Here is a 22,460-nt window from a genome sequence, read left to right as displayed (position 1 = left end):
CACGTCTTGGCAACAAACGCGCCACGGGTGGGTTTGAGGGGCACCACGTCCGGCGTCGGCCGCGCTCGGCGCGAGGTCAGTGCTCACAGCCGGCACGGGCCGTGCACCAGGGATGCCGCGACATCGCGGTGTCAGGTCGAAATAAATGACAGCAGTTCATACATTGCCAACAGAGAATTTCCCGATGTGAACCCATTAAGTCAGTTTTTAATTACAGACTTTGCGTTAAGAACATATCTATTTGTAACATACCCTGTTACACCCTTTGAGTTAATTCCAATACAATCAAGTAACAGTGGATTGCTGCGTCTGTTTCCTGGTTGGAATACAGCTGTTACTCTGGCCGTGCTGAATTTTACAGAAGGAGAGACTTTTTTGTTATTTTCATCTGGTAACATAAAAGCTAGAACTCCGTTTAAGATAACATGTATTTTAACTACCTCTGCTTTCTAAACCTAAGCACAAATTTATTTACTAAAAAATTGTCTTTAAAGGAATAGTAGACCTGGAACCTGTAGCAAAATGGTTTCTGTAGAGATGTGCTTTCGAGTGAGTCTTTACTCTGTGTACCCTCAGAACCAGTAGATCTGAAATGCCTGATTTACTTTCTTTTCTGATGGAGTCTTGATTTTCCAGGTTCATTTAATTTCTAGTCTGCGTAAGTGAACTCAGAATCAGGGAAAAAGAAATCATGCCACTGTTATACAAATGCTGTTACTATTATTTCCCTACAGCAATGAGGATCATGTCTTTATTGCATCTATTAATCCTCATTAACCAATCACATTTTATACCGCCTTTATATCGTCTGCCTTCTCAGATAGCTGAGTATTAAGGGATCCACAGCATTCCTACAAGTCTTCTACTCTCACTCTGTTGTCCTAATTTGCTTTTAAACCTGTCATGTTTCACTTCTGAGGTCAGTATTCCTTATTCTGTTCTAGCTTCAGTACAGAGAATCTAAAGTCTTTTCTTTCCCACCACCATACCCTCTGGCTTATTTTCTTTATCTCCTCACTGTGGAGCATAACTGTTTACAGGCAGGTAGGTGAGTACCTGCTTTCCAAGAGAGCAGAGTGGTGCTGTCACTGAATGGGCCACCTGTGCAAGGCAGGGCATTCCCAGCAATTGTGCAAGGCTGTAAAAGAGACTCCCCGAGAAAGTTCCCTCACACCTGAGACAGACAGACCTGGTTTGGAGGGAACTTACCTTGCAGGTCGAAGGGAAATCCTCTTCAAGGAGCTTTCCAAATGAGGAGAATTGGCCCATCTCTGGGAATCTCAGCCACGTACACAGTCTTTGACTAATGATTTTGTACAGCACTCCAAAAGGAAGTAACTTCTGTCTTCCAAGTGCAGGTTGCACTCCTTTCGTGAAGCTTTTTGCTGCATGCATGTTCAGATTTTAAAACACGTAAAAGGTCCAATCAGTTTGCTACCACTGAGAAGAAAAGAGAGCAGTTGCATCGCAGCTGACATAATGACACAGTGGAGAAGTGCAGTCTGGGCAGGACAGTGCAGGCCCTGAGGAGTGGAGGCTCAGGACAGAGGAGAGGAGTACAGACGTGGGATGAGAAAGGCTGGGGCACATCTCTGGCACTGCAGACCCCACGGCTACAAATTACTTGCGACCTCATGCTGGACAAAAACAGTTTTCATGTGTAACAAAAAGAAGAAACCCAAGTACCTAACATGTAAAATACCACGTATATTGAATTTAGGTGTAACATGAAACTACAAACCCATGAAGAAAGAGCAAGGTGCGTGTCAAACACATAACACACATCCAAATTGATCCTAGCGCAAGGGAGAAGAAAACATCAACATTGTATTCTTCCTGGCACGACTCCAGATGTGATGGAGTCACATCCTAACAGCTCCTCACACACACACATATACCATCGTGAAACCACTGACCTCCAGACCCAGGGAAGCAGTGGAAGTGTAAGCAATACACAGGTGAGGAGGAGGAGTAAAAATAGTAACAGTTTATATAATAATTTTAACTGTGTTTTTATTGTTAATATTATTATTAAAACTTTTTCTGCACAGAAGTATTATTTCTTTTCCCATAATAATTAGATCTGGATTAAAAATTATTTTTGGATTAGGCTAAGATTTCAGTTATACATTTTTGGCTTTAAACATACATTGGTTTCCTCGTTGCCCATAAACAAGGTTTTCATTGTAGCAGCAGTGACAAACTGTAGGTTCTGAATGATGAGCTGCAGAGTTCCTTGGCAATAAGACCAGTCAGGACAGTAGAGAAAAAAAACCCTGGATTTCATTAAAATTACTCTTTTAAGCAGTTTTGAAACAGTTGGTATTACTCCACTTGGTACTGGAATTCTAAGAATGTAACAGAGCTAATTAACACAATGCACATTGTATGATGATAAAATGTATTCAGTAATTTCATAGGATAGACAGACTAATGACTGTTACCAATAGCTCTGCCATATACTAGCTATCTGATGCCAGCATCCATGGGGAATGAAGCGTGATGGCCAAGAAGCAAGGAGCTTTGACTAGGACATTGAAATTTTTTGATGGCTGCTGAAATGTTCTTTTCAATTCTGGGTGTCTGGCCAGGAGCTAAACCAGCCCTGTAGGTGCCCTGTGTCTTCAGAGAACTTCACTCTCCACACAGGACTATAGTGCCAGGTCCATCACCACGTGATGATTCCTTTTGTAGCATATTCTGGTTTTTCACTTTGTGATACTAAGATTTTTGGTGTAATTTGCTTCAACACATACTTTTTTTTTCATTGCCCATTAAGTAGAATCTTAAATCATGCTGACATGGAAGACAAATGAGAATAATTCTAATTATCTCTGGGGTTTCAAAGTAGAAAATTAAATTGCAGTGGTAAATATTTGACTTCAGCACTTGCCTCTGGACCCTTTCACCCACTCTATTTTAAAGATTAACCTATGCTTCATATTTTCACTTTTCTCATTTGATGATGTACTCAGTATCTTTTAACTCAAATCTCTGGCAAGCATAAATGGCTCTCTCTGCTGTCTTAATTAGTTCAGCATATTAGCTTGTAATTCCAACAATTAACTCTAGTTCCATCATTACTCTTTTTAAGAATCTTTCTTCTTGGATTTCAGTGAAAATGGATTTGGAAACAAATGACTATGCCTTTTACAGTGCATCTCAATTGAATAATAGCATAAATTCCCTTTCTTTTTCATTCAAGGATCTGAAAATATTTTGCAAATGTTGATGCAGAAAACTTCAAATCCCTCACTGATGAGGGGATTACTGTTATCTTCAAATAAAGAAACTGAGGTATAGTGAGGCTAATTACTACGATTATTTTCTTAGATTGATGTCATCAAAAAATTAGATAAAAACTTTGGCCAACAAATAATGAGTGTGAATTGGAGCTATAGTGAAATTTAAAAACCAGTCACATACAACTGAATAAATCTGTGTGAAATTACTCATTTCCACATCATAAAATTAATTTAGGCAGACATAATTTCAAGTTACTATATATTTTTAGGCATGAAACAAATCTTGTGAATGCCTTGAATATACAACTCTATTTCAAGGGAGCAATATAACTTAAAAATATATTGAAACAGTATTTGAAAACTGAAATATTTTGAAATCCATTCAGACCTTTCAATGTTAAGCTCCCTGTTCAATTTCAATTTAAGATCTAGCATGTTCTTGATCATGCAATTATTAATTACAGGACCAGAAGCTGGTTTTGTTCACAGAATGCTTCATTCAGTTCACAGAACAGAAAATACTGAATTAATTTAAAAAACCCGAACACCTCTTTTTACTGTTCTTTAGGTCCATACAGGTCCTTCTTGTCCCTAACCCAGGGGCTGTGCCGAAGATAAAATGGCATTCAATTCAGAATCTTTCAATTTGCCCCCACAGTGCTCTTTACTCTCTCTCTTTCCTTGCCCTGTCCCACAACTTAGCAGATAGGGAAGTACTATCCAGTCCTTTCACAGGTGTAGAACGGAGAAATATTTCAGTTAAAATTTGAAAAGAACTGGTAAAATGCCAGTGGTTCAAAGCTGCCAATATGGTAAGTAGCCCTTCGGCATTGTCGTACAGGGCAGATCATAGAGCAGACCTTCCCACAGCAGGAGGGACATCCCTTACACACTGAAATCAAAGAAGGTGCCTTTCCTCTCTTCCTTTTTTTATTTTGGAGACAGTGACACAGACAAGTATTCTATGGAAATTGAGAATGGTGCTGACACAAATTTATTCTGGTTTCACATATTGAAAGCTTTAGTCTGCATTCATTGCTAAGGAAAAAAAAGCACCCAAAATACTGTAATGCATAAAACAAGAAGCAATTTACTTTGAAATTAACTTTATACTTTTATTCTGTGCAATTACTGGAGATGTTTAGATATGAGCTTCCTCCCTTACAAGCAGATATTAACTAAAGAGTTTAATTATATGCTAAAAGAAAAATGTTTTCTCCAATATTTTCTTCTGAAACCAGCATTGAATACTTTATCCTGTGTTTATGAGAATAAAATCTGCTGCTATGGTTACAGTGAGGTCAATGTTTCAACATTATTATTTTATTGTGCTGTGTTAAAGGAGATGGTAGAAAAATATTTTTCTTTCAACAAAAATATCTTAGAAAGTATAATGTATTTTAAATGAATACGTAAAGCCTTTTATTTAATATTTCTGTTTCAAGCGTAGGAATTATAACAAGGTCCAGGTAGGTAGCATGAAAAAACACCTTGTCTGTAATAGAATTTCACTTCCATTTTCATCTGGTGCTATAGTGTGTTTTACAAATATTAATTGAGCTGCACAAAAGTCTTATGATAATCCTCAAGGTGACCCCGAAGAGAAAAAGAAAGATTTATACTTTTTACAAGGAAAGACTGAACAGCTTTTTTTTTAAAAAAGAGAAAAATGAGTAATGTTAATTTTATCTTTCTTGCTTTTTGAAGCAGTGGAGAACAATAAACTCTTTTAATGAAAGAATAATGCTAAGGAGCATCTCCTCCAAACTGGCTGTTAGGCAGTTGAGTTAAATAATCATACTAACTCAGTTTTAAAATTGTCTTGCAAAAATACCTTCCCTAGCAATTACTCAGTTTTTGCTTTCTCTTTATCATTGTATCATAATCCTTCTAACTTTCCTACTACCTACAGCATTCCAGAAGAGACGACACAAAAAATAGCACAACTTTTAAGAGCTACACGTAACACAAATACATCCAGTCTTCTTTCTTTTATAGGAATAGAGAAAAATAGCAGAAAACCTCACCCTATTTTTTCCTGTACTGATCACATTGAAGATACTCATCATGCTGAATCTTACCTCTCTCTCCCTCTCTCTCCCTCAAAGAAACTTCACTCAACCAGGTAACATTTTTCTGAAAAGTACAAGCCAAGGTAAATCTGCAATTTCCAAATAGCTCAAAATAGCTTATTGTTTTATCATTGGGCTACAATACAGGGAGAGCCTGACTGAAGTAAAAGGGACTGGCATTTTTCACAGAAAATGAACCCAGGAATGGTAACTGTTAATCCTGAATTTTCATGGCAGCACTGAAGCATAGCTAGTGATAGAACAAGTCTCACAGGTCTTCTGCCCAAATGTCCTGGTTTTTTTGCTGTTTGTTGCAAGCAAATCAGTGTAACTAGTGAAGGAGTGCCTGGCCTTGAGATTTGAGCAAAACCAAAGGGCCATGAGCACTCTCTTGTGTGCAACTAACTCACTTGTTCATGTCAGGTTCTCCATCTCTAGCACTGGACAAGCATATTGCCTCAGGTGGCTGTTGTTACGATTCATTTGTGTTTCTTCAGCACTTTAAAATAATATTTACAGCAACATACATAGAGGTTTAATTAGCTTTTTAGAATTATATAAAAAATGTTCTATATTGTACCATTTTATTCTTTGTTCTGGCTTGGGGCGGTTAGGTTATTTGTTGTGAGTTTTTTGCTTTGGTTGTTGTGTTTTGTTTTGTTCTCCAAAAAATGCTTTGAAATTATAAAGACATCTGAACGATCACTGGCACCCTCAACAACCTGAAATGCTAGTTTCCAAATAGATATATAAAAGAACAAACTCACTAATGATTTTAGGTCCCAAAAAAATTCTCAGCCTCATAACTAACACCAACTTTTGGTAACTGAAAAATCAACTTAAAAATTGCTGATGAGAATAAAACTTCTGGGAAAAAGGAGTATCTGTTAGCAGGCACTAGAAGGCTACAGACCTATTCAGCTTTTCTAAACAATAAGAAATTATTGAAAAGCTAAAAAATCCTCTTATTAAGAAACTACTTTTTAAACACCTAATTTTCAAAACAATTTAGGTTTAAATATTTAAAAGTAAGAGAAAAATAAAAATTATAAAACACATCAGGAGCCAAATCCTTATGTGATTAATAAAGCTGCTTCTCTAACATTAGAAATTAAGCCTACATCTATAGCACTCAGCAAATTATTGTTACTGCAAAAGAGAATTTAGTGAAGCAGAGAAATGATCCAATTGAAAAGATTTTCTTCAGTTATTATACATCCTTTGGCAGGGTCAAACATATCTTCCAAACTTGCTATTGATTGCAAAGTAACATCAAATGGGATCTGGGAAAAAAAAAAGGAAAAACTACCAAATTAATAACTTTATTAAGTTTAGAGGTACCAAAAATACAAATAGCTCCACATTAAAGCCAGATTTCTAACCCACAATCAATAAATAAGTTAGAAATACTTATTGCCTTAGTATAAATTAGTGGTTAATGACATCTCTTGCAGGAAACTAGTAAAAGAGGATTCAAGGGAGAAAATTTCTGTGAACAGTCTTGCTCACAAAGTTTATCCTGATCACCTGTAGGTACAGTGAAGATATCAGACAAGAGCAGCAAGAATGATTAGTAATTTGGAAGGCTTTTCCTAAAATGAGAAGCTGAAAGAGTTGAGCTAACTGTAAAAGGTGAAACAGAGGGCAATGAAAAACTGGTTTGTGCGTCCATTGAACATGGAGAACTATTTAGCTGTTCTAGATATCAATGGAAAAACAATTAAGGAAGATAACTTGGAGTAGGCTACCTAGGGAGGTTAATTTTTAATGGAATTCTTTTATTTATAAATTTACTTTTAACATTTAAAATTGCAACTTCCAAATACTATACTTTGTCTCCCTCAAGGACATAGCTATTCATTAAATAGCATTGAAAACAAGCAGGCTGATCAATTTTTATTCTTAAAACAGTTTTGTCATTTTAAATGAATAATTCAATAAAAATGCACTTTTTCCATTTATAAATATAATCCAGGGCTGAATCAAAAGCACCGTAACACACAAGAACGGAAATAAGAGAATCAAAGAAGAGAAGGTGAAACATGACAGGAGTTAAAGTGTGACAGCTCAGACAGTAAGAAAACAAATACCACAAATTAAAACTGACTTTGTCCAATTAATTCACCAAAAGATGAGCAACAAAAAACTGTGTGGTGGGAGAATGCTGTCAAACTACATATAAGTAATGTATCTGCTGCCTTCTCCTGCATGCTTGAAAACAAAGGGAATGTACTGATCCATGGTATACATAGTCCCACTCTGAGCTTTCTGTCTCTAGCTGAGGTAATGTCTGCATACAACTTATCTGAAAGTTTGGAAATACTACTTTGAAGTATGCTATACATAATGAAGGGCTGAACAGCCTACAGGTTCCACTGACTTCAGGGAAGAATGAAGGTACTCAGCATCTTGAAGGATTAGGCTTCAGCTGCTCAACCAAAACTGCCATATTTAAAAGCATCTTAGTTTGAAGTCTTTATTTGAAACTTTGTGATGAAAAGCCCATTGTTCCACCTATTGAAACATTTTAGCTTGGGGAATTTAGCGAGAATAAAACAGAGCAGTAAACATCACATTCTTGCTGGAAGAACACCACTAAATCTGCTCCCTCATTTCCATCATAGACCCACAAATAGAAGCAGGCAAAGTCAAAGGAACTCACAAGAATTTAAAACAGTTCCAGGAGGTTTCCATGATTCTATGAAAGCTTGGCTGTATCTTTCCCTAGGTATCTGTCAACTCTCTCTACCATGGAAGATATCTCAGTGGGACTCTGAAAAGTGCAGCTTTGCAGAATGAATGTGTGTGTATCCTGATGCATTGATAAAGCCAGACTGAGGGATATGAAGGTCTGAGAGTCATTTGAGAGAGAACTTCAGGAGGGGTAACAAGGGGTGGCAAGAATGGTGCAGTATGGGAAATATGGACTCTTAGGTACCGGACTGCAGGATGCACAGCACAGTGTTACAGACTCTCTCTTCTGCAATAGGCTACTAGCCCAACTGTTCTCACATAAAACTCAGGATCTTCTTCTGGTAGGAAGAACTACCTGGCTGGAAGTCTACAGTGGATGCCTTATCGTTATCATTCCATTGTGAACAATTAAAGGTAAGATATTTGAGGATTAGTGGAAGGAGTGATATGTTACAGTGAATTTCAAAATCTTCCTTGGAGTCCCTTGAGCCCTGGCAGCTGTGGTGCTTTCCTGATCTCCCTACGGTGGCTGAGAACACTGAACCACACTGCTGCTCGCTGTGGGCCAGTTCCCATAATCTCCTCTGGGATACTGACTACAGCTGGGTAACAAAATGAATGCAACAGGCTGGACAAAAAAGTGGCATGCTAGCTCTCAGAACATGTCATGGGCAAGGCAGAGAAAGCTAAAGAAAACAGAATGAAAGCCTGAATAACTGCAAAAATGCAAGGATGGAAGGAAATTGATTTGGCAATTGAGTCATGGAAATTCACTGGAGTCTGTGTAAACAATGACCAGAGAATGGTGGACAACCTATGTTAACCACTGTAAGCAAGATTCACTTTTAATACATTTTTGTATGGATGAAAAGGTGATTCTAATGAACAGTGAAGATATTCATAGTTTGTAATCATGCACATTTGTATTTAAAAATAAAACCCAAACAGAAAGCCCAAAAATGTATGAGAAAAAATGGGAGGATACTTAAGGGTATAATTCATGTTCCAGTTTAACTAAACAATTGTTTTATTGCAGAGAACAGATTTTTACTCTTAATAAGAACAGCATACCTCAGTTAATGGTGAGGACAGGGCTGGAACAACAGACAGCAATGCTTTGACTTCAGATAAACACCTTTTAGCCATTTCCTAATGGTATAAAATAAGAAAAAACTGATGCTGTACTATCAGTCTCCTCCAATAAGCTAACAGATGGCTCAGCCTTACAAAATTTTTCAGAACATTCAAGTTTTAGGTTATTCTAATTGAATTCACAGCAAAATAAACTTTAGCTGATGAATATGAATTTTCTGCAACACAAATAGTTGTGTTTGCTGCACAAACACAAGTGCCCAAACTTTGTAGTTTCTACTGAGGCAAAATTGCCCCTGGTTCAGGTTTTAAATCCAGTGACTGAGCATACTTTTGCTACGTGTTTAATGAAGACATTATAAACAAACACCTTGACAAGGTTATATTTATATATGTATAATGCATGACATGTTAATCTTATTAGTATTCTAAATATTGTTTTTCCAATTACTGACATATATTAATGAAAGTTTGAGCAAACCCCTTCAGGTAATCAGAAACACCCACTAAAGGACAGGTCTGTCTACCCTCCCGAGAACTATGATTGGCCAAAATACCATTTGTTCTCCAAGCTGGGCAAAATACAGCCTCATAATAATGGTACAGTGCACAACTGTCACTGTTTCACAGCATCCATCACACAAAGTGACAGCCTCTACATCATTAATCATTTCATATAATAGATATAAAGAGAATCCTGTCACATGATAAATGTCTCCCACTTTGAAAATAAACGTCTATTTTGCCTTGGCATTTATCAAGCAGCAGTTATGCTGTGGCAACATTCTATTCCAATGACATTATCTCAAACAGACCATATGGAAAATTCTGAAATTACCTTTTTTGTATGTGTATGTGGGGAGAGTTATTTGCTTATGGACAATATTCAGCTTTGCTAATAAAAAGAAAAGAGGAAGGTGGCATAGAGAAAATGAAAATAAATTCACTGTCAGTTCTAGTCCTCTCTCAATGACATTATTAGAAGGTTCTTATTTCAGAAACCACCACTGCCTGTTTTGCATTGAAGATGTTTAACTGATTTTTAAAAAGCACTTTCAGGTTGATCGCCTTGCTGATTTAACACAGAGCCAAGCCTTTTCTGATGTAGATTACTATAAATTAGGCACCAGTTTCCAAATCTATGTACCTGAAGATGTAGCCTTTATTTTCAAGTGAAAGGTGAGAAAATGCTGGTTTTTTTGTAAAGTGACAAGCAATATATAAGGAAGACAAAAAGTTAAATATTAAATTAAGAATGAAAGTATTTCAACATTTCTTGAAAGGAGTGAGTGAAACTTAATGTCTGTCTTTATGCCTGCCTTCCAAGTTACCTGTCATTTATTTCCCCAAAACAGACATTTTAAATAAAGCCAGAAATATTTAAGAGCAGAACTTACTTCTGTTTTTTCATCAAGAAGCACTTTTGCAACACTCATTTGGGGGTTTTTTGAAGGACTTATCTCCAAAGTTTCACTCTGTTCAAGAAAACCTGTAGATTCTAAAGCTGATGACAAACTTTTAGAACTTTGCATCAATATTTCAACTTGCTCCTTCAGATTAGACAGTTTCTTCCTTATAGAAATAATTCTGAAAGAAAACAAGGTTTTTTCATTATTGCTGTTATAAAACAACAATATTTGTTGTTTCCAGTTTATAATTAAGCTGACCTTGCTTTTATCACATATTGATTAGCTTCTACATTTTCTCACATTTCAGAACCGATCTCATAATTTTACAAAAATAAGTTTTTCATTAAAGAAAGTGGAGATATGGAATGCATTAGCTTTTTACATTAAAAATTATAAGAAGTATTATTTTAGGAACACCTGTCTAAGAAGTTTTTTTCATCCAACCAGTACAAGAGCGGCAGAGGCTGCAACTCTTCTTGGCCTGTTATTCCTTCCCTTCTACCTGCTCAGTAGTCCCAAAAATTTTGAGGCTAGATGAATGACAAGGAAGAAGTAATGAAAAATGCCACACGAAGTAAAATTAAGGGCTGCATCTGGGGCTACAACTGAGAAAAATCGTTGCATGCTCAGAGTTGTAATATGAGGTGGAGAAACTACTTGATCCAGTGAGAGAGTGAGAATAAGTGCTGGGACTGCTTCTTAGATCTGCTATGTTGCTATGCTAGTGTATATAATTAGCACGTGTTACTCAGTTCTTTAAGAATCAAAACTAACATGCTAATGCATTGAAAAAGCATTTGTTTGGATGGGTTTAACACTTTGTACAACATCTTACAGTTTTTATAGTGAAAAGCAAAAATGTATGCTTTTAAAGATTTATAGCTCTTTGATATTTTGTACTTTATTTTCTCTCATCCTAAATGGTTGACTGATCTTTAATACAGCATGAAATAACAGGATAAAGTCAGTGATTATTTACCTAGCCAATGGAATCCACAAGTGGCCTGAAAACACAGACATTGCACTGAAAATCTTGATGTTGCTAATCTTGACAGGCTGTGTATTATAAGCATAAAGCAGCAAAACCTGTAAAGAAGAAGGAATGGCTAAGGTGTCATGCAATATGGTATAGAAGACCTGAGCTATTTCAGTGATACAAGATTATAATAAATATCAAATACAGTGTATCGATGAAATTGTAGATAACTGACCTTTAAAAACGAGGGGAGTGTGACCTCATATGAATTTGTGCTATACTCAGTTTTTATAGGCCTTAAAGCAGTATAATTATTAATATAATTTCTGTGGGTTTGAAAATCAGTGATACCCCATAGAGTCATCATCAAAATCCCACTGTTGTCCTGGTCAATCAGTCCCACTGATACTCATGTCCAAAGTTCCAACTGAAGTTATCCTGAACAGAGAGCTTTTACTGAATTTCCAAAGGCCCTATGTAATTAGCTAAATTTCCTATACGGCCTTGTGCATGGCTGTCATCATACCAGGTTTAAGTCCATGAAGTGTGCATAACTCACCAATCTAATAAAGCTGCATCAGTATAAGAAAATTAAACAGAATGTTCTCATCTTTCACTGCAATAGTTTGCTAGTATGATTGAAAATATGCTTCCTAGTGGTAGCTGAATATTTTGACTATATGGAGAATGCCAAGAGTATGGCATTCATGTATTAGGTGTTCTGAAGAGTTGTCTCTCGACCTCTGCTAATCTGTATGGCCATGCTAAAGTAACCTGCAAAACTATATTAAGAAGTACATTATTTGCATTAACTCCACAGGGCATCTATAGCTTACTAACAGTGTTAAAAGGGTCTAATAGAAATTCAGACACTGATCTGCTATGCCAAAAAGTTTGGAGATCGTGGATTTCTATTGCAGAAGCAGAAATTTTACCTACACATTGTTCCCTTGTTTAAACATAAAACAAATTCTATGTCCTAGTCTCTTGCTTTCCTGTAGCCCTTCCATCTCTTTTATCTTTCATGTTTAGTCTGATCCTTTAGGAAAATGAGGTTTACAAAATCCCATTTTCCTTGTATATATATATATATATTTCCTTTTCCCAACAGCCTCCCATCAAACTATTATTTGACTGTATCAGTCAGCTCTAACCAAACTTAACAGTGGGGATCTTAAAGACATCACGGATCTGCAACAGGCATGAATACAACATGGCCTGGAAGCTCTATATGCTAAACAAAGCATTTTTTTTGGCCTGCCAACAAAAAACTGTCAGGGCATTCTGTTTTCCTGCAGAGCAGTTTTGAGGCACAGTAAATATATAGCTCCCTGCTGTCCAGCTTGCCTACCAGGATATGTATAATTCAATTAAAAACATAAATATTCATTGGAAATGAGATTTAATTTGTTCCAATACCTAAGGAACTGCTTTGCCCTAGTTATACCTTAGTTTCTGTATCATTTGATGGCTTTGCCATAGAAGAAATGTACCACTGAATGTTAATTTCCTTATTTGAAGCATTTGCTGCCCTACTCTCAATCTGACTGTCTTCTGCGATGACAGAAGCTGGAGAAGCTGTCCTCACATGTGACACTTCTGATGTCATTTCTGTAACTTCAAGAGAAATCTGAAACACAAAAATTTAAATTATATTTTCTCTAGTGAAACATGCAAAATCTCTTATAGTATCTTCTAGAATTGGTATGACTTTCACTCCTGCACAAATATATGCTCATTTAGATAAATGGGTGGTTTTAAAAGGTGTCCATTTCACCAAGTTAAGGCTTTTCAAAGCTCACACAATGAGACATTTCTAAAGGTAATGCAAAGCATCTTTGGGCTGGCTTAGAGAACCCACAGTAATAATGATTGTTGCCTTTGACTTAGAATCATTATGGCATTATGTTTTTTTCCCAAATCTATTATTTGACATGCTGATCATACAAAATATGCTGCTGCAAAAGTAATGTCAGCTATATATTGCTAATTAAAATAGCATTCTGAATGTTAGAATAATGCTTTATTTATGTTTACCTATCTGTTTTCTCATTATCTGTGCAACTAACAAAGGGTGACACCTGCTGAAAATTCCATCACTTAATTTTTGAGAATTCATTGTATGTACTAAAATACATAGAGAACATTAGTAGGCCATTCATCAAATAGTTACTGTTGGCTGTATTTACCAGGGAAGTAATGGAAGAAAACTGTCAACCAACATTCATTCATGAACAAAAGCTTTCTTAAAATTTGTGAAACATTTGATTTAAAGGCTGAACAGCACCACACCATCTCTACTTTTTAGTGTTACGCAGCTATGCAAGACAAAGAACAGCAGCCAAACAATGGCATTTTGTGGGAATATGGAAGCTATTTGAAAAGGTCCTCAGTGTCTCCATCATTGATTCCAAAAAAAACAGCTGCCTGGGGAGTTAGTTGTTTTCAAATTTGGAATGTTCATTGCTGGAAAAAAAGGAAGAATTTTACACACTTTATTTTCAGAAGATACAGCTCGTGACCAATATAGGGCAGTAAACGCAAGTGAGCAGAACACGGATTTTTCACAATAACTTAATCTTACGTCATAAAGCCACTTAACATCCCACAGCAAAATTTAGTAGAAGGGAAGATAAAGCTGAATCCATGCGTGGGAAGTCATGTGGTGTTTGAGTATATGGATATGCCTTCAGTAGGCAGTGATAACTTTGGCCATAACCCATGGTATGGCATGAGATGTGCATGGATGACCCACCTACTACAACCATCATTTACACAGTTCAGGAGTGAAACACCCACTATCCTGCTAGTGTGGAGTGTAAATGAAATTAGGAGAAAACACATATATGGAGGTGGGAGCAACCTAATTTATGCTGTGCCCCTGAACTAGACCTCTTAAAATTCCCTTTTATGCTATATATTTCTTTCTAAAATGTGTGCTATGTTTCCTTTTTTGCTGAACTGCATCTTTTGGTTTTTACATCATATTGAATCTTTTTGAGAGAGGATATTACAACTGCTCTTGACAAACTGGAGTGTTGCTGAATTACATACATAAATATTTGTCTGTTCAACTTTCTCAAAAGCCTGAAAACAACGAATTATCTTAGTTAAATGTTTCCAGTCCTACAGACTATCATGGAGTGGAATAAAAAACAGGACAGAGAATTTTAATTAGAATTAATGTAATTTGGATTCTTTGTTCAGCGGACCTGAAAAAAACTTCAAGAATAAAAAAGAGAATTACAAAGACACATGTAAGTGAACATAAAAATCATTCTTTCAAAAACTATATCTTTTTGTGCTGCTAAAAATCCCAGTACTAAATTACATTTTTAAAATAACTTATGCAGCCTTCTGAATAGTAAAGGATTCTAAAAATGTTGTGATAAAATCAATGAAGCTTAGAATTAAAAAAAGTAAGAGCTTTATGCTTGTTAGCTGTCTACAATAGCGAAGCTAACACATGATTATGCAGCTTGCACCCGTCACGAACATGACAGTGAGCTCTGAAGCTTATTATTCCATGACACTGTAATACTAATTATGTCAAAAAAAGAACAGACAGAGTAAAATAATTTTTGATATATGATGGCTGTTATAAATGTCACATACCATATATTTACAATTTATTCAGTGGCACAGTCAGCTCTTTGTTGGGAAATGAGTAATGATATGCTGTCCAACACTGCAGAAAGTTCACCAACTCTAGAAGAGCTATCACAAAAGTATTTTTATTCATTTTTATAAGATACCAAGTTCTCCATCCTGAAGGCTCCCCGTCTCCATCTAATACTGAAAATAATAGGTAAAAAATAAGCCATAGAGAGTGACCTTTCAGTTTAATTTTTTAGTGTTAGGATAATTACTGATGTGAGAAGTGGGATGGAGAAACTTTGAAGACAATTATTTTTACATTGGACAAACTTCATTCAATGTTCAATACATGTGCCATGGCCAGCATTGACTCCAGAATTCCAATTCAGGTTTTATCTGAGTAATATATTCTGAGTTGCCTACATTTTAAAGCTCAAATAGTTGTTTGCAAGCCAGAGATCTAAAAAGGTTGATTTTCTAACCGGATGATAATAAGTGAAAAAAATTGGCACACAAGGCCTTCAACAAATTTTGAGAAATTATAACATATATTTTTGTAAATCATGTTTTCAAATTAACAATATAGAGATTTGTACATATAAATTACAAAACAAACATCAGGACATTTTTGGTTTGAAACATGGAGACCTACAAGATTTAAAGCTTCAGTCCTACTGAGTAGAGGAGCCAACTTAATTAACTAATAAAAAAATATCTTTTTAAATATCATTTTGCCTAATCTTCTAGGGTCTAAATACACTGGCTGTGGGACTGAGATCATTTTTGCAGGAATGAATAACACATGGATATTTGCATTTGTTAACTAAGTACTTCGCTGCTTGCACAGGATTTTGGTTTTATACTGATCCTCTGCATAATGAATTTCATTTTTCTCTAGTGCTCCCAGAAATATCACCATTGGAACTATCAATTCTGAATGAAATACCAGTATTATATTTTTGGAACATCAAAAAGAACAGAAGTACCTCTGAAGAATCAGCTGGCCTACTGAGTGGCAATTCTATGTCATGTAGCTCTTCTGGAAAATTTTCAAGACAACATTTTGAATATTCAAACAAATTTTCTTTAAGAAAGGAATGCATTTCTGCTGTGCGTAGAACAATTCCTGTGTCAGAAACAAAACTAAGGTGTCCATCTCTTGCAGAAAGTGATCCAGGTCCTGAGTTAGGGGCAGCTTTGAAAAGAGATGTTTTTATTACATCATTATTTGCCATTAAAATGTAAAGTTTCTACAGCTAATCTATACTCCTAACTTTTGAAAATAAACTGTAAACAGATTCAATATCAAAGAAATGGATTTCCAACAATTATACTGATTGTCCTTAAATATTACTAGCTTATGCTATTTGTATTGCAATTTTTCACCAGTGGTCTGATAATGAAACAAGCTCTGTCTGGATATTACAAAGTAGCATAAAACAGGAGGTGTAATTTTGAAGTTTACGTACTTAAATTCAGATGTGTAAGCACCAGTATGTTCAGTAGGTATCTAAGTACCCACCAGAATAAATGCATATTTATTCAATACAGTCAAAATAAGCTTTAAGGACTTTCAAGACCCCAGTTTAGACAACTAGAGGCTGATCAGCTGAGTTGCTCCCTAGGCAAGCTGAGAGATATATGCACATTTTGACACTTACTGTCCTTATAGTTCCATGGTGAGCCAGAATACTTTCCCTTCACTTGGTGCTGCGAGTTAAAAACCCATCCCTCTCTGAAATTATTATTTTCACAGTTGCTAGATTTCTCTCTAAACAGCACCTACATGTACACTCTAATTTTGTTCTCACCTATCAGGTCATCACTTGTATATCCAGAAGCTGGCCATCACATGTAGATGCATAGTATTAGGGCCTTGTAATTAATGGATTCTTAGTTTGTTTGAAAGGTCCTATCTGTTACCATAGATTATTATAGCGAAATAACCCAAGTACGTAGATCACATCTGGGGTTTTAAGTAAAAACACATTCAATCATGCTCAGCCTTCCCAGCTACACTAGACATTCAGTCATGCTCAGCCTTCCCAGCTACACTAGACTCAGTTCTCAAAAACAGTACCTCAAACTGAACAGATTTATTTCTGATGGGACTTAAGTTTGATGTATCTAGAACTAAAAACAATATCGATTATAAATTTTTTAAAAATGCTTCAGATATAGTAAGAAAAATTAAGTTTTGAGGGAGCTTTTCTGGTTTTGTGAAGGCTTATGAATACCTATGTAGAAAAGTAGTAATATCTTCATTTAAAGCACTTGTAATCTGACATAAATCTTGATTTCAGTGAAGATTTTTTTGCAATTAGAGAATTTAAAGGAAATCAAAATTAGGCTATTTCAGATAGCCTTTGAATCTGACTCTGTTGGCCCTCAAGAACAGTATCTCACCAATGGCAGTTTTCTAGAAGAAAATAAAAATACATACCAAATTGAAGGTTTGTGTTAGAAAGCCTTTTTAAATAACTGTGGTAGCGAATTAGGTGAACCCATGTTATCGCATCTTTCTTCTCACTGGCCTTGGTGGCAAGACTTTCTGTTCCTTCACTTTCACTCTGCTTGTCTTCTGCAATTTGGTTGTTTTCAGTAGAAGATGCTTTGGGACTTTCAGAGACAACATTGTATCCATCTGCAAATCCAACAAGAATTCAGGAACACGCATTAAGTGGTTGGAATTCCAAAGCTATTTCTGCATTGTGTTTGAATTGACCAATCTGTAACTTGTGAACTTGGTTATGTTTTTCATATAAGGAAAATTCTTTCTATTCTGCTTTAATATTAGTGGAAAAATTAAAGAAATTGTTTCTCAGATTATGGTCAGGAACCTGACTGGACCTTGCAAGAAGTTAAAAGGAGTAGACAGCAAGGTCTGAGAAAAGGAGAAAGCAAGGTGCTTTCTCTCCCTCTGAATTTGCATATAAACCCATTCTTTCTACACACAGTTCAATAAAAGACATTTACAAAATGGAAACAATACAAGGAGTCATCACTCACAACAGCTGAACTTCCCAGTTATACTGACCTGAACTCAGTACACTTACGTATTCTGAAATGTTTATTGTTAGCTTCAATCCAGTCCCTTTTAGATATTAAGCACATTTTCCATTAAATGTGTTCTTGATTGTGGAACAAAACAAAAAATAATATTTTCTTTGGGCTACCTTAAACTCATACTTATGCAAAAAGAGGAAAAAAATACCAGTACAAGTATCACTATATCACTGCTTATATTCAATATTTTTTTTCACTGTATTAGTACATGGCTCTCTCAAAAGCATACAAAATTCTTCTGCTGTTTCTCACTCCAAACTGAACAAACATTATGTTATAGTAATTCCTAATAGTAAACTTCCAGAAAATAATTATGACTGCTTGTATAAAACCTGAATGTCTCTATTATTCCTGACATTTCACTGTCAATTCCAAAAGTTAAAATGGCCACATTGTTTATAAATGAAAACTTAAACAATGTGTTTCACATAGGGTTTTACAGAAAATATTTAGGGTGCTATGCTGATAATTTCCATTTCGATTTACCTTTTCATATTTTAGCCTACTATTGCTTTTCTACATTTTCTATTCTTCTTTCTATTGGCTAACAGACCTATCAGGAGAAACACCTGCTGCATTTGGTAAAAGAAGAAATTATCTGTAATTATAAGCAAATAGAGCTACTACAAAACAATCAGATTGATGGGAAGTCTTAGCATACAACACTTGTTTTCATAAACCAATCAAAACACATATGTTTAAACACTGTACAGTAAGCAGACATTGCTCAGCTTTGCCAGCAGCTATCAGACAGAGAAATTCAGTCTTTGTCAGTCACTGGGGATGATTGAAATTAAGCCACTGAACAAAAATTTCATCACTAAATTAACAGTTCCCGGTTTAAAAATAAATATGGATATTTTGCCTTAGCGTTTACATAACATCTAGCAATCATTATTCCAGTATTCCTAGTTTCACTGTTGGGGTTTTTTTAAAATCAAAACCTTCCATTTCATCATCTCCATTAGCTGAAAAATAAATGCAGAAGTTGGAGATAAACTGGGCAAAGTTCTACCAAGCTAATGGAAGCATCTCTAAATGATAATCCATTGGACTGAAAAGACAGTGAAAATTATACTGACTTTCACTTTTAGAATAGAGTACCCAGGCAGATGACTTTGCAAGAGTTTGGGCTTGTTGGTTTTAGTGGGCTTTGTTCGTTTTGGGTTTGGGTTTTTTTGCAGTGGGATGATGATTCAGGGAGAGACAAGCTATTCAACACCAACATCTCTTTGCAAAATCAAGAGTAAAACTGAGGATCTCCAAGGAAAGCTAATATACCTAGGGAAAAAATATCAGTTATAAGCCAGTGATTGAAGAGAAAAAGCAGTGATGACTGATGGGGGGGCCCAAGACTTAATTTAGAAGTCTGGGGAAGTCCTGTAACAAAGGAGCACCTGTTTTTACAAAATTATGGTAGTATGTGCATTCTGTCTTTCTGAGCCACAGTATGCAAACAACAAATTTTTCTTAACATATTGAACACATGCAAAGGCTGATATTTGAAGACCCATTAAGTTTCTACTTAATATTTTGTACTGCTATGCAGGATGAGGATTTTGCTTTTACTTTCCAAAACTGATTCATAATTTTTCAAAAATTAAAATTAGATATTAAATGTATTACTAGATTACATGGCATATATAGCTTATTAGTTATTTAATGTTCTGATATTACTAGGTGTAAAGGAATACCACATAAGAAATCTCTGTATGAAGAAAGAAGATCCATAGAAGCAAATTCCGGGATTTTCTGTTGCACTTCAGCCTTTATGCTGTGTTCTTTAACGCTCTTCATTCCAATTAATAGCTGAGAAGCAAGCACAGCTTCACTGACCTAAGAATAATATTTATTTTATTCAGAACCAGTTCACTATGATATTTATATAGATTTAAAAATATTAGAGTAGCAAAATGATGAAAAAATTAATTATTAAACATACCATATTTTTTAAAGTCAGGAAAATATTTTATTTCTTTTTGACATATGGTACACATTATACTTAAATAAATCATTACTGCTGACAGCCTAATTACTACATAAGTGATTTCAAACCAGATATCCTCATCTGGATGCCACTGGTGTCTACCCACATGTCAAACACATGTGCACACGTATCAGGTCGTGTGCTGTTTTATTTGCACTGAACCCACGTTGAATTAAACAGAGTCAGATCTGTCTAAGAGAGATTAAACATGCTATTCAGACTGTTCCATTTTAATTTCCTCAAATATTACCCATGCCAGAAATTTCAGGAAATCTTAATACTTCTCTTGTTTGCACTGTCATGTTTGCTTGTGTAAGTAGTGTAAGATAAAATGTTAAAAAAAACCCAAAAACTACTCTTCAGAATATTGCACCAACCTTTGTAGCAGCTCTTATTGCAATCCAGGCTTGTCCTTTGTAGACTTCTGATTTCAAAGCCTCCTCAGGAGAATAGAGTTCTCCAGAAGAGTTCTAAAATTATACACCAGTTCATAATTAGGATTCTAAACATATTATGCTAAAATACATTTTAAACATAGAAAAAAGTCCTCCTACTTAATAATTGTTTTATTTGCAAGTTGTAAAAACTGGTATTGATTGCAAATCCATGGGTTAATTGCTAAAAATGAAAAAAATTATCCAGAGCATACTAACTGGCTGCTCCTGAAAAACTTTCTCAGAGCAGCTCATATTATGGTCACTACTGCATACATTTTTGCTATCATTTTCCATTTTCTGGAATCTTAATTACCTCTTTTCTCTAACGTTAAACATTTTGCTTTCCATCTACAGCTTCAAGGAATTATAACATGGTTAAAGGCACTTATTTTTCTCATGCTGTCATTCATATTTGTATGGAAAATTTGAACTCTGGTGAAGTACAAATATTAGCATTTACAAAACCAAGTTTAAATGTCATGTTTTCTTTGCAAGGTACAAATTAATTCATACATAATTGGAATTGAAAACATTGTTGGTTCTGTGTCTTCCTAATATTTTAAATATTATCAGTCATTGCAATAAACATCAGAGATAGCATCAAACAAGATTAAATTCTACTATATGATTTCTTTGTGTGATTTTTCTAGGAGGATTTTCAGCATCAGTATGATTTATAAGTCACTGCAAGTAATAATATGGCAAGATGCACAATGTTCTAGCAGAAATATATTTCCTGCTTTGAAGAGGCCACTACTCAAAAGATAGAAAACATACACTTGATTTGGAAGGCACCATCTCATCTGTCTGTGATACAGCCTCATTATTTGTGGCAAAATGCAAATATAATAGTGCTATTTCAAGGTATGACCGTCTTATTAACCTGTAAGAAACAATACACAGAACAATCAACATTACTATCAAAGTCAGCATTACAATGATAAAATCTGACTTTTGCATAAGACCAGCCAGGTAGCCTCACCAAATAAATAATTCACCCAGCCCTCATCATCTACTTAAACTGTACCTTCTTTCAGAAAGCCATGGGATCCTGTTATAAAGTCATGTGAATCTAAAACATTTCTATTGTATGCTTAAAAAATAATACATTGATTTATCAGCATATCAAATATAATTTGCATTATGTGCAACGAATATTCTGTAAATGAATTGCAAATGTTTAGTATGAAAACCATAATTCTGCAAGGCAAGTGATCTTTCTGTAATGTGTTTCTTCCTTCCTCAAGTTAAGGCATGTATCTGTTGTCCTGGTTTCCCTGAAACACAGGTGGCTGAATTTGGATACAGGTCCTCAGTCAAACTCTTGCAAGAATCAGCAAAAATACCCACAGTGACCAAAACACTCTTTTGTTTCCTCATTGGGCTCAGCTGAGGAACCTTCTTAGTTCTGAGTTCTGTACCAGAATACCTTACATCTTCAGACAGTGCTCACTAATTCCTGCTCTCTGCCTATGCTTCCTCTTTTCAATGATTTTTACAGTAGTATTGTAAACCAAGCAAAAATCATAGAATCATTGATTGGTTTGAGTTGGAAGAGACCTTTATAGATCATCTAGTCCAACTCCCCTGCAATGAGCTGGGATATCTTCAACCAGATCAGGTTGCTCAGAGCCCCATCCAAACTGGACTTGAATGTTTTGAGGTATGAGGCATCTACCACTTCTCTGGGCAACCTGTTTCAGTGTCTCACCACTGTCATTGTAAAAAATTTCTTCCTTATATCTAGTCTGAATGTACCCTCTTTTGGTTTAAAACCATTACCCATTGTCCTATCACTACAAGCCCTATTAAAAGGTCTGTCCCCTTTAAGTATTGAAAGGCTGACATAATGTCTCCCCAGAGCCTTCTCTTCTCCAGGCTGAAC

At 35.6% G+C, this 22,460-nt stretch overlaps 1 protein-coding gene across 7 annotated transcripts in view; it reads right to left on the bottom strand.

The window, feature by feature from the left end:
• Positions 1-5,412: 5,412 nt before the first annotated feature.
• The window catches only part of CFAP54 (cilia and flagella associated protein 54), a 108,715-nt gene continuing 91,667 nt past the window's right edge, over positions 5,413-22,460 (bottom strand). For 4 of the 7 annotated variants that reach the window (XM_032689301.1, XM_032689299.1, XM_032689297.1 and 1 more), the window contains 10 exons: positions 21,353-21,458; positions 20,516-20,608; positions 19,846-19,987; positions 17,529-17,729; positions 16,072-16,280; positions 12,936-13,118; positions 11,492-11,598; positions 10,501-10,690; positions 9,083-9,160; positions 5,413-6,600 (listed from right to left, as the gene is read on the bottom strand). In XM_032689301.1, the coding sequence (XP_032545192.1) occupies positions 6,481-6,600; positions 9,083-9,160; positions 10,501-10,690; positions 11,492-11,598; positions 12,936-13,118; positions 16,072-16,280; positions 17,529-17,729; positions 19,846-19,987; positions 20,516-20,608; positions 21,353-21,458 (1,429 nt within the window). In that variant the 3' untranslated portion in view covers positions 5,413-6,480. The remainder of the gene's footprint in view (positions 6,601-9,082; positions 9,161-10,500; positions 10,691-11,491; positions 11,599-12,935; positions 13,119-16,071; positions 16,281-17,528; positions 17,730-19,845; positions 19,988-20,515; positions 20,609-21,352; positions 21,459-22,460) is intronic. The other 3 variants (XM_032689302.1, XM_032689298.1, XM_032689296.1) reach the window with 2 other exon arrangements.

The sequence above is a fragment of the Chiroxiphia lanceolata genome, chromosome 5, assembly GCF_009829145.1.
Source record: "Chiroxiphia lanceolata isolate bChiLan1 chromosome 5, bChiLan1.pri, whole genome shotgun sequence".
NCBI classification, from domain to species: Eukaryota; Metazoa; Chordata; class Aves; order Passeriformes; family Pipridae; genus Chiroxiphia; species Chiroxiphia lanceolata.
Note: the sequence above shows the minus strand (reverse complement) of the source record. Positions and strands in the feature narration are given on the sequence as shown.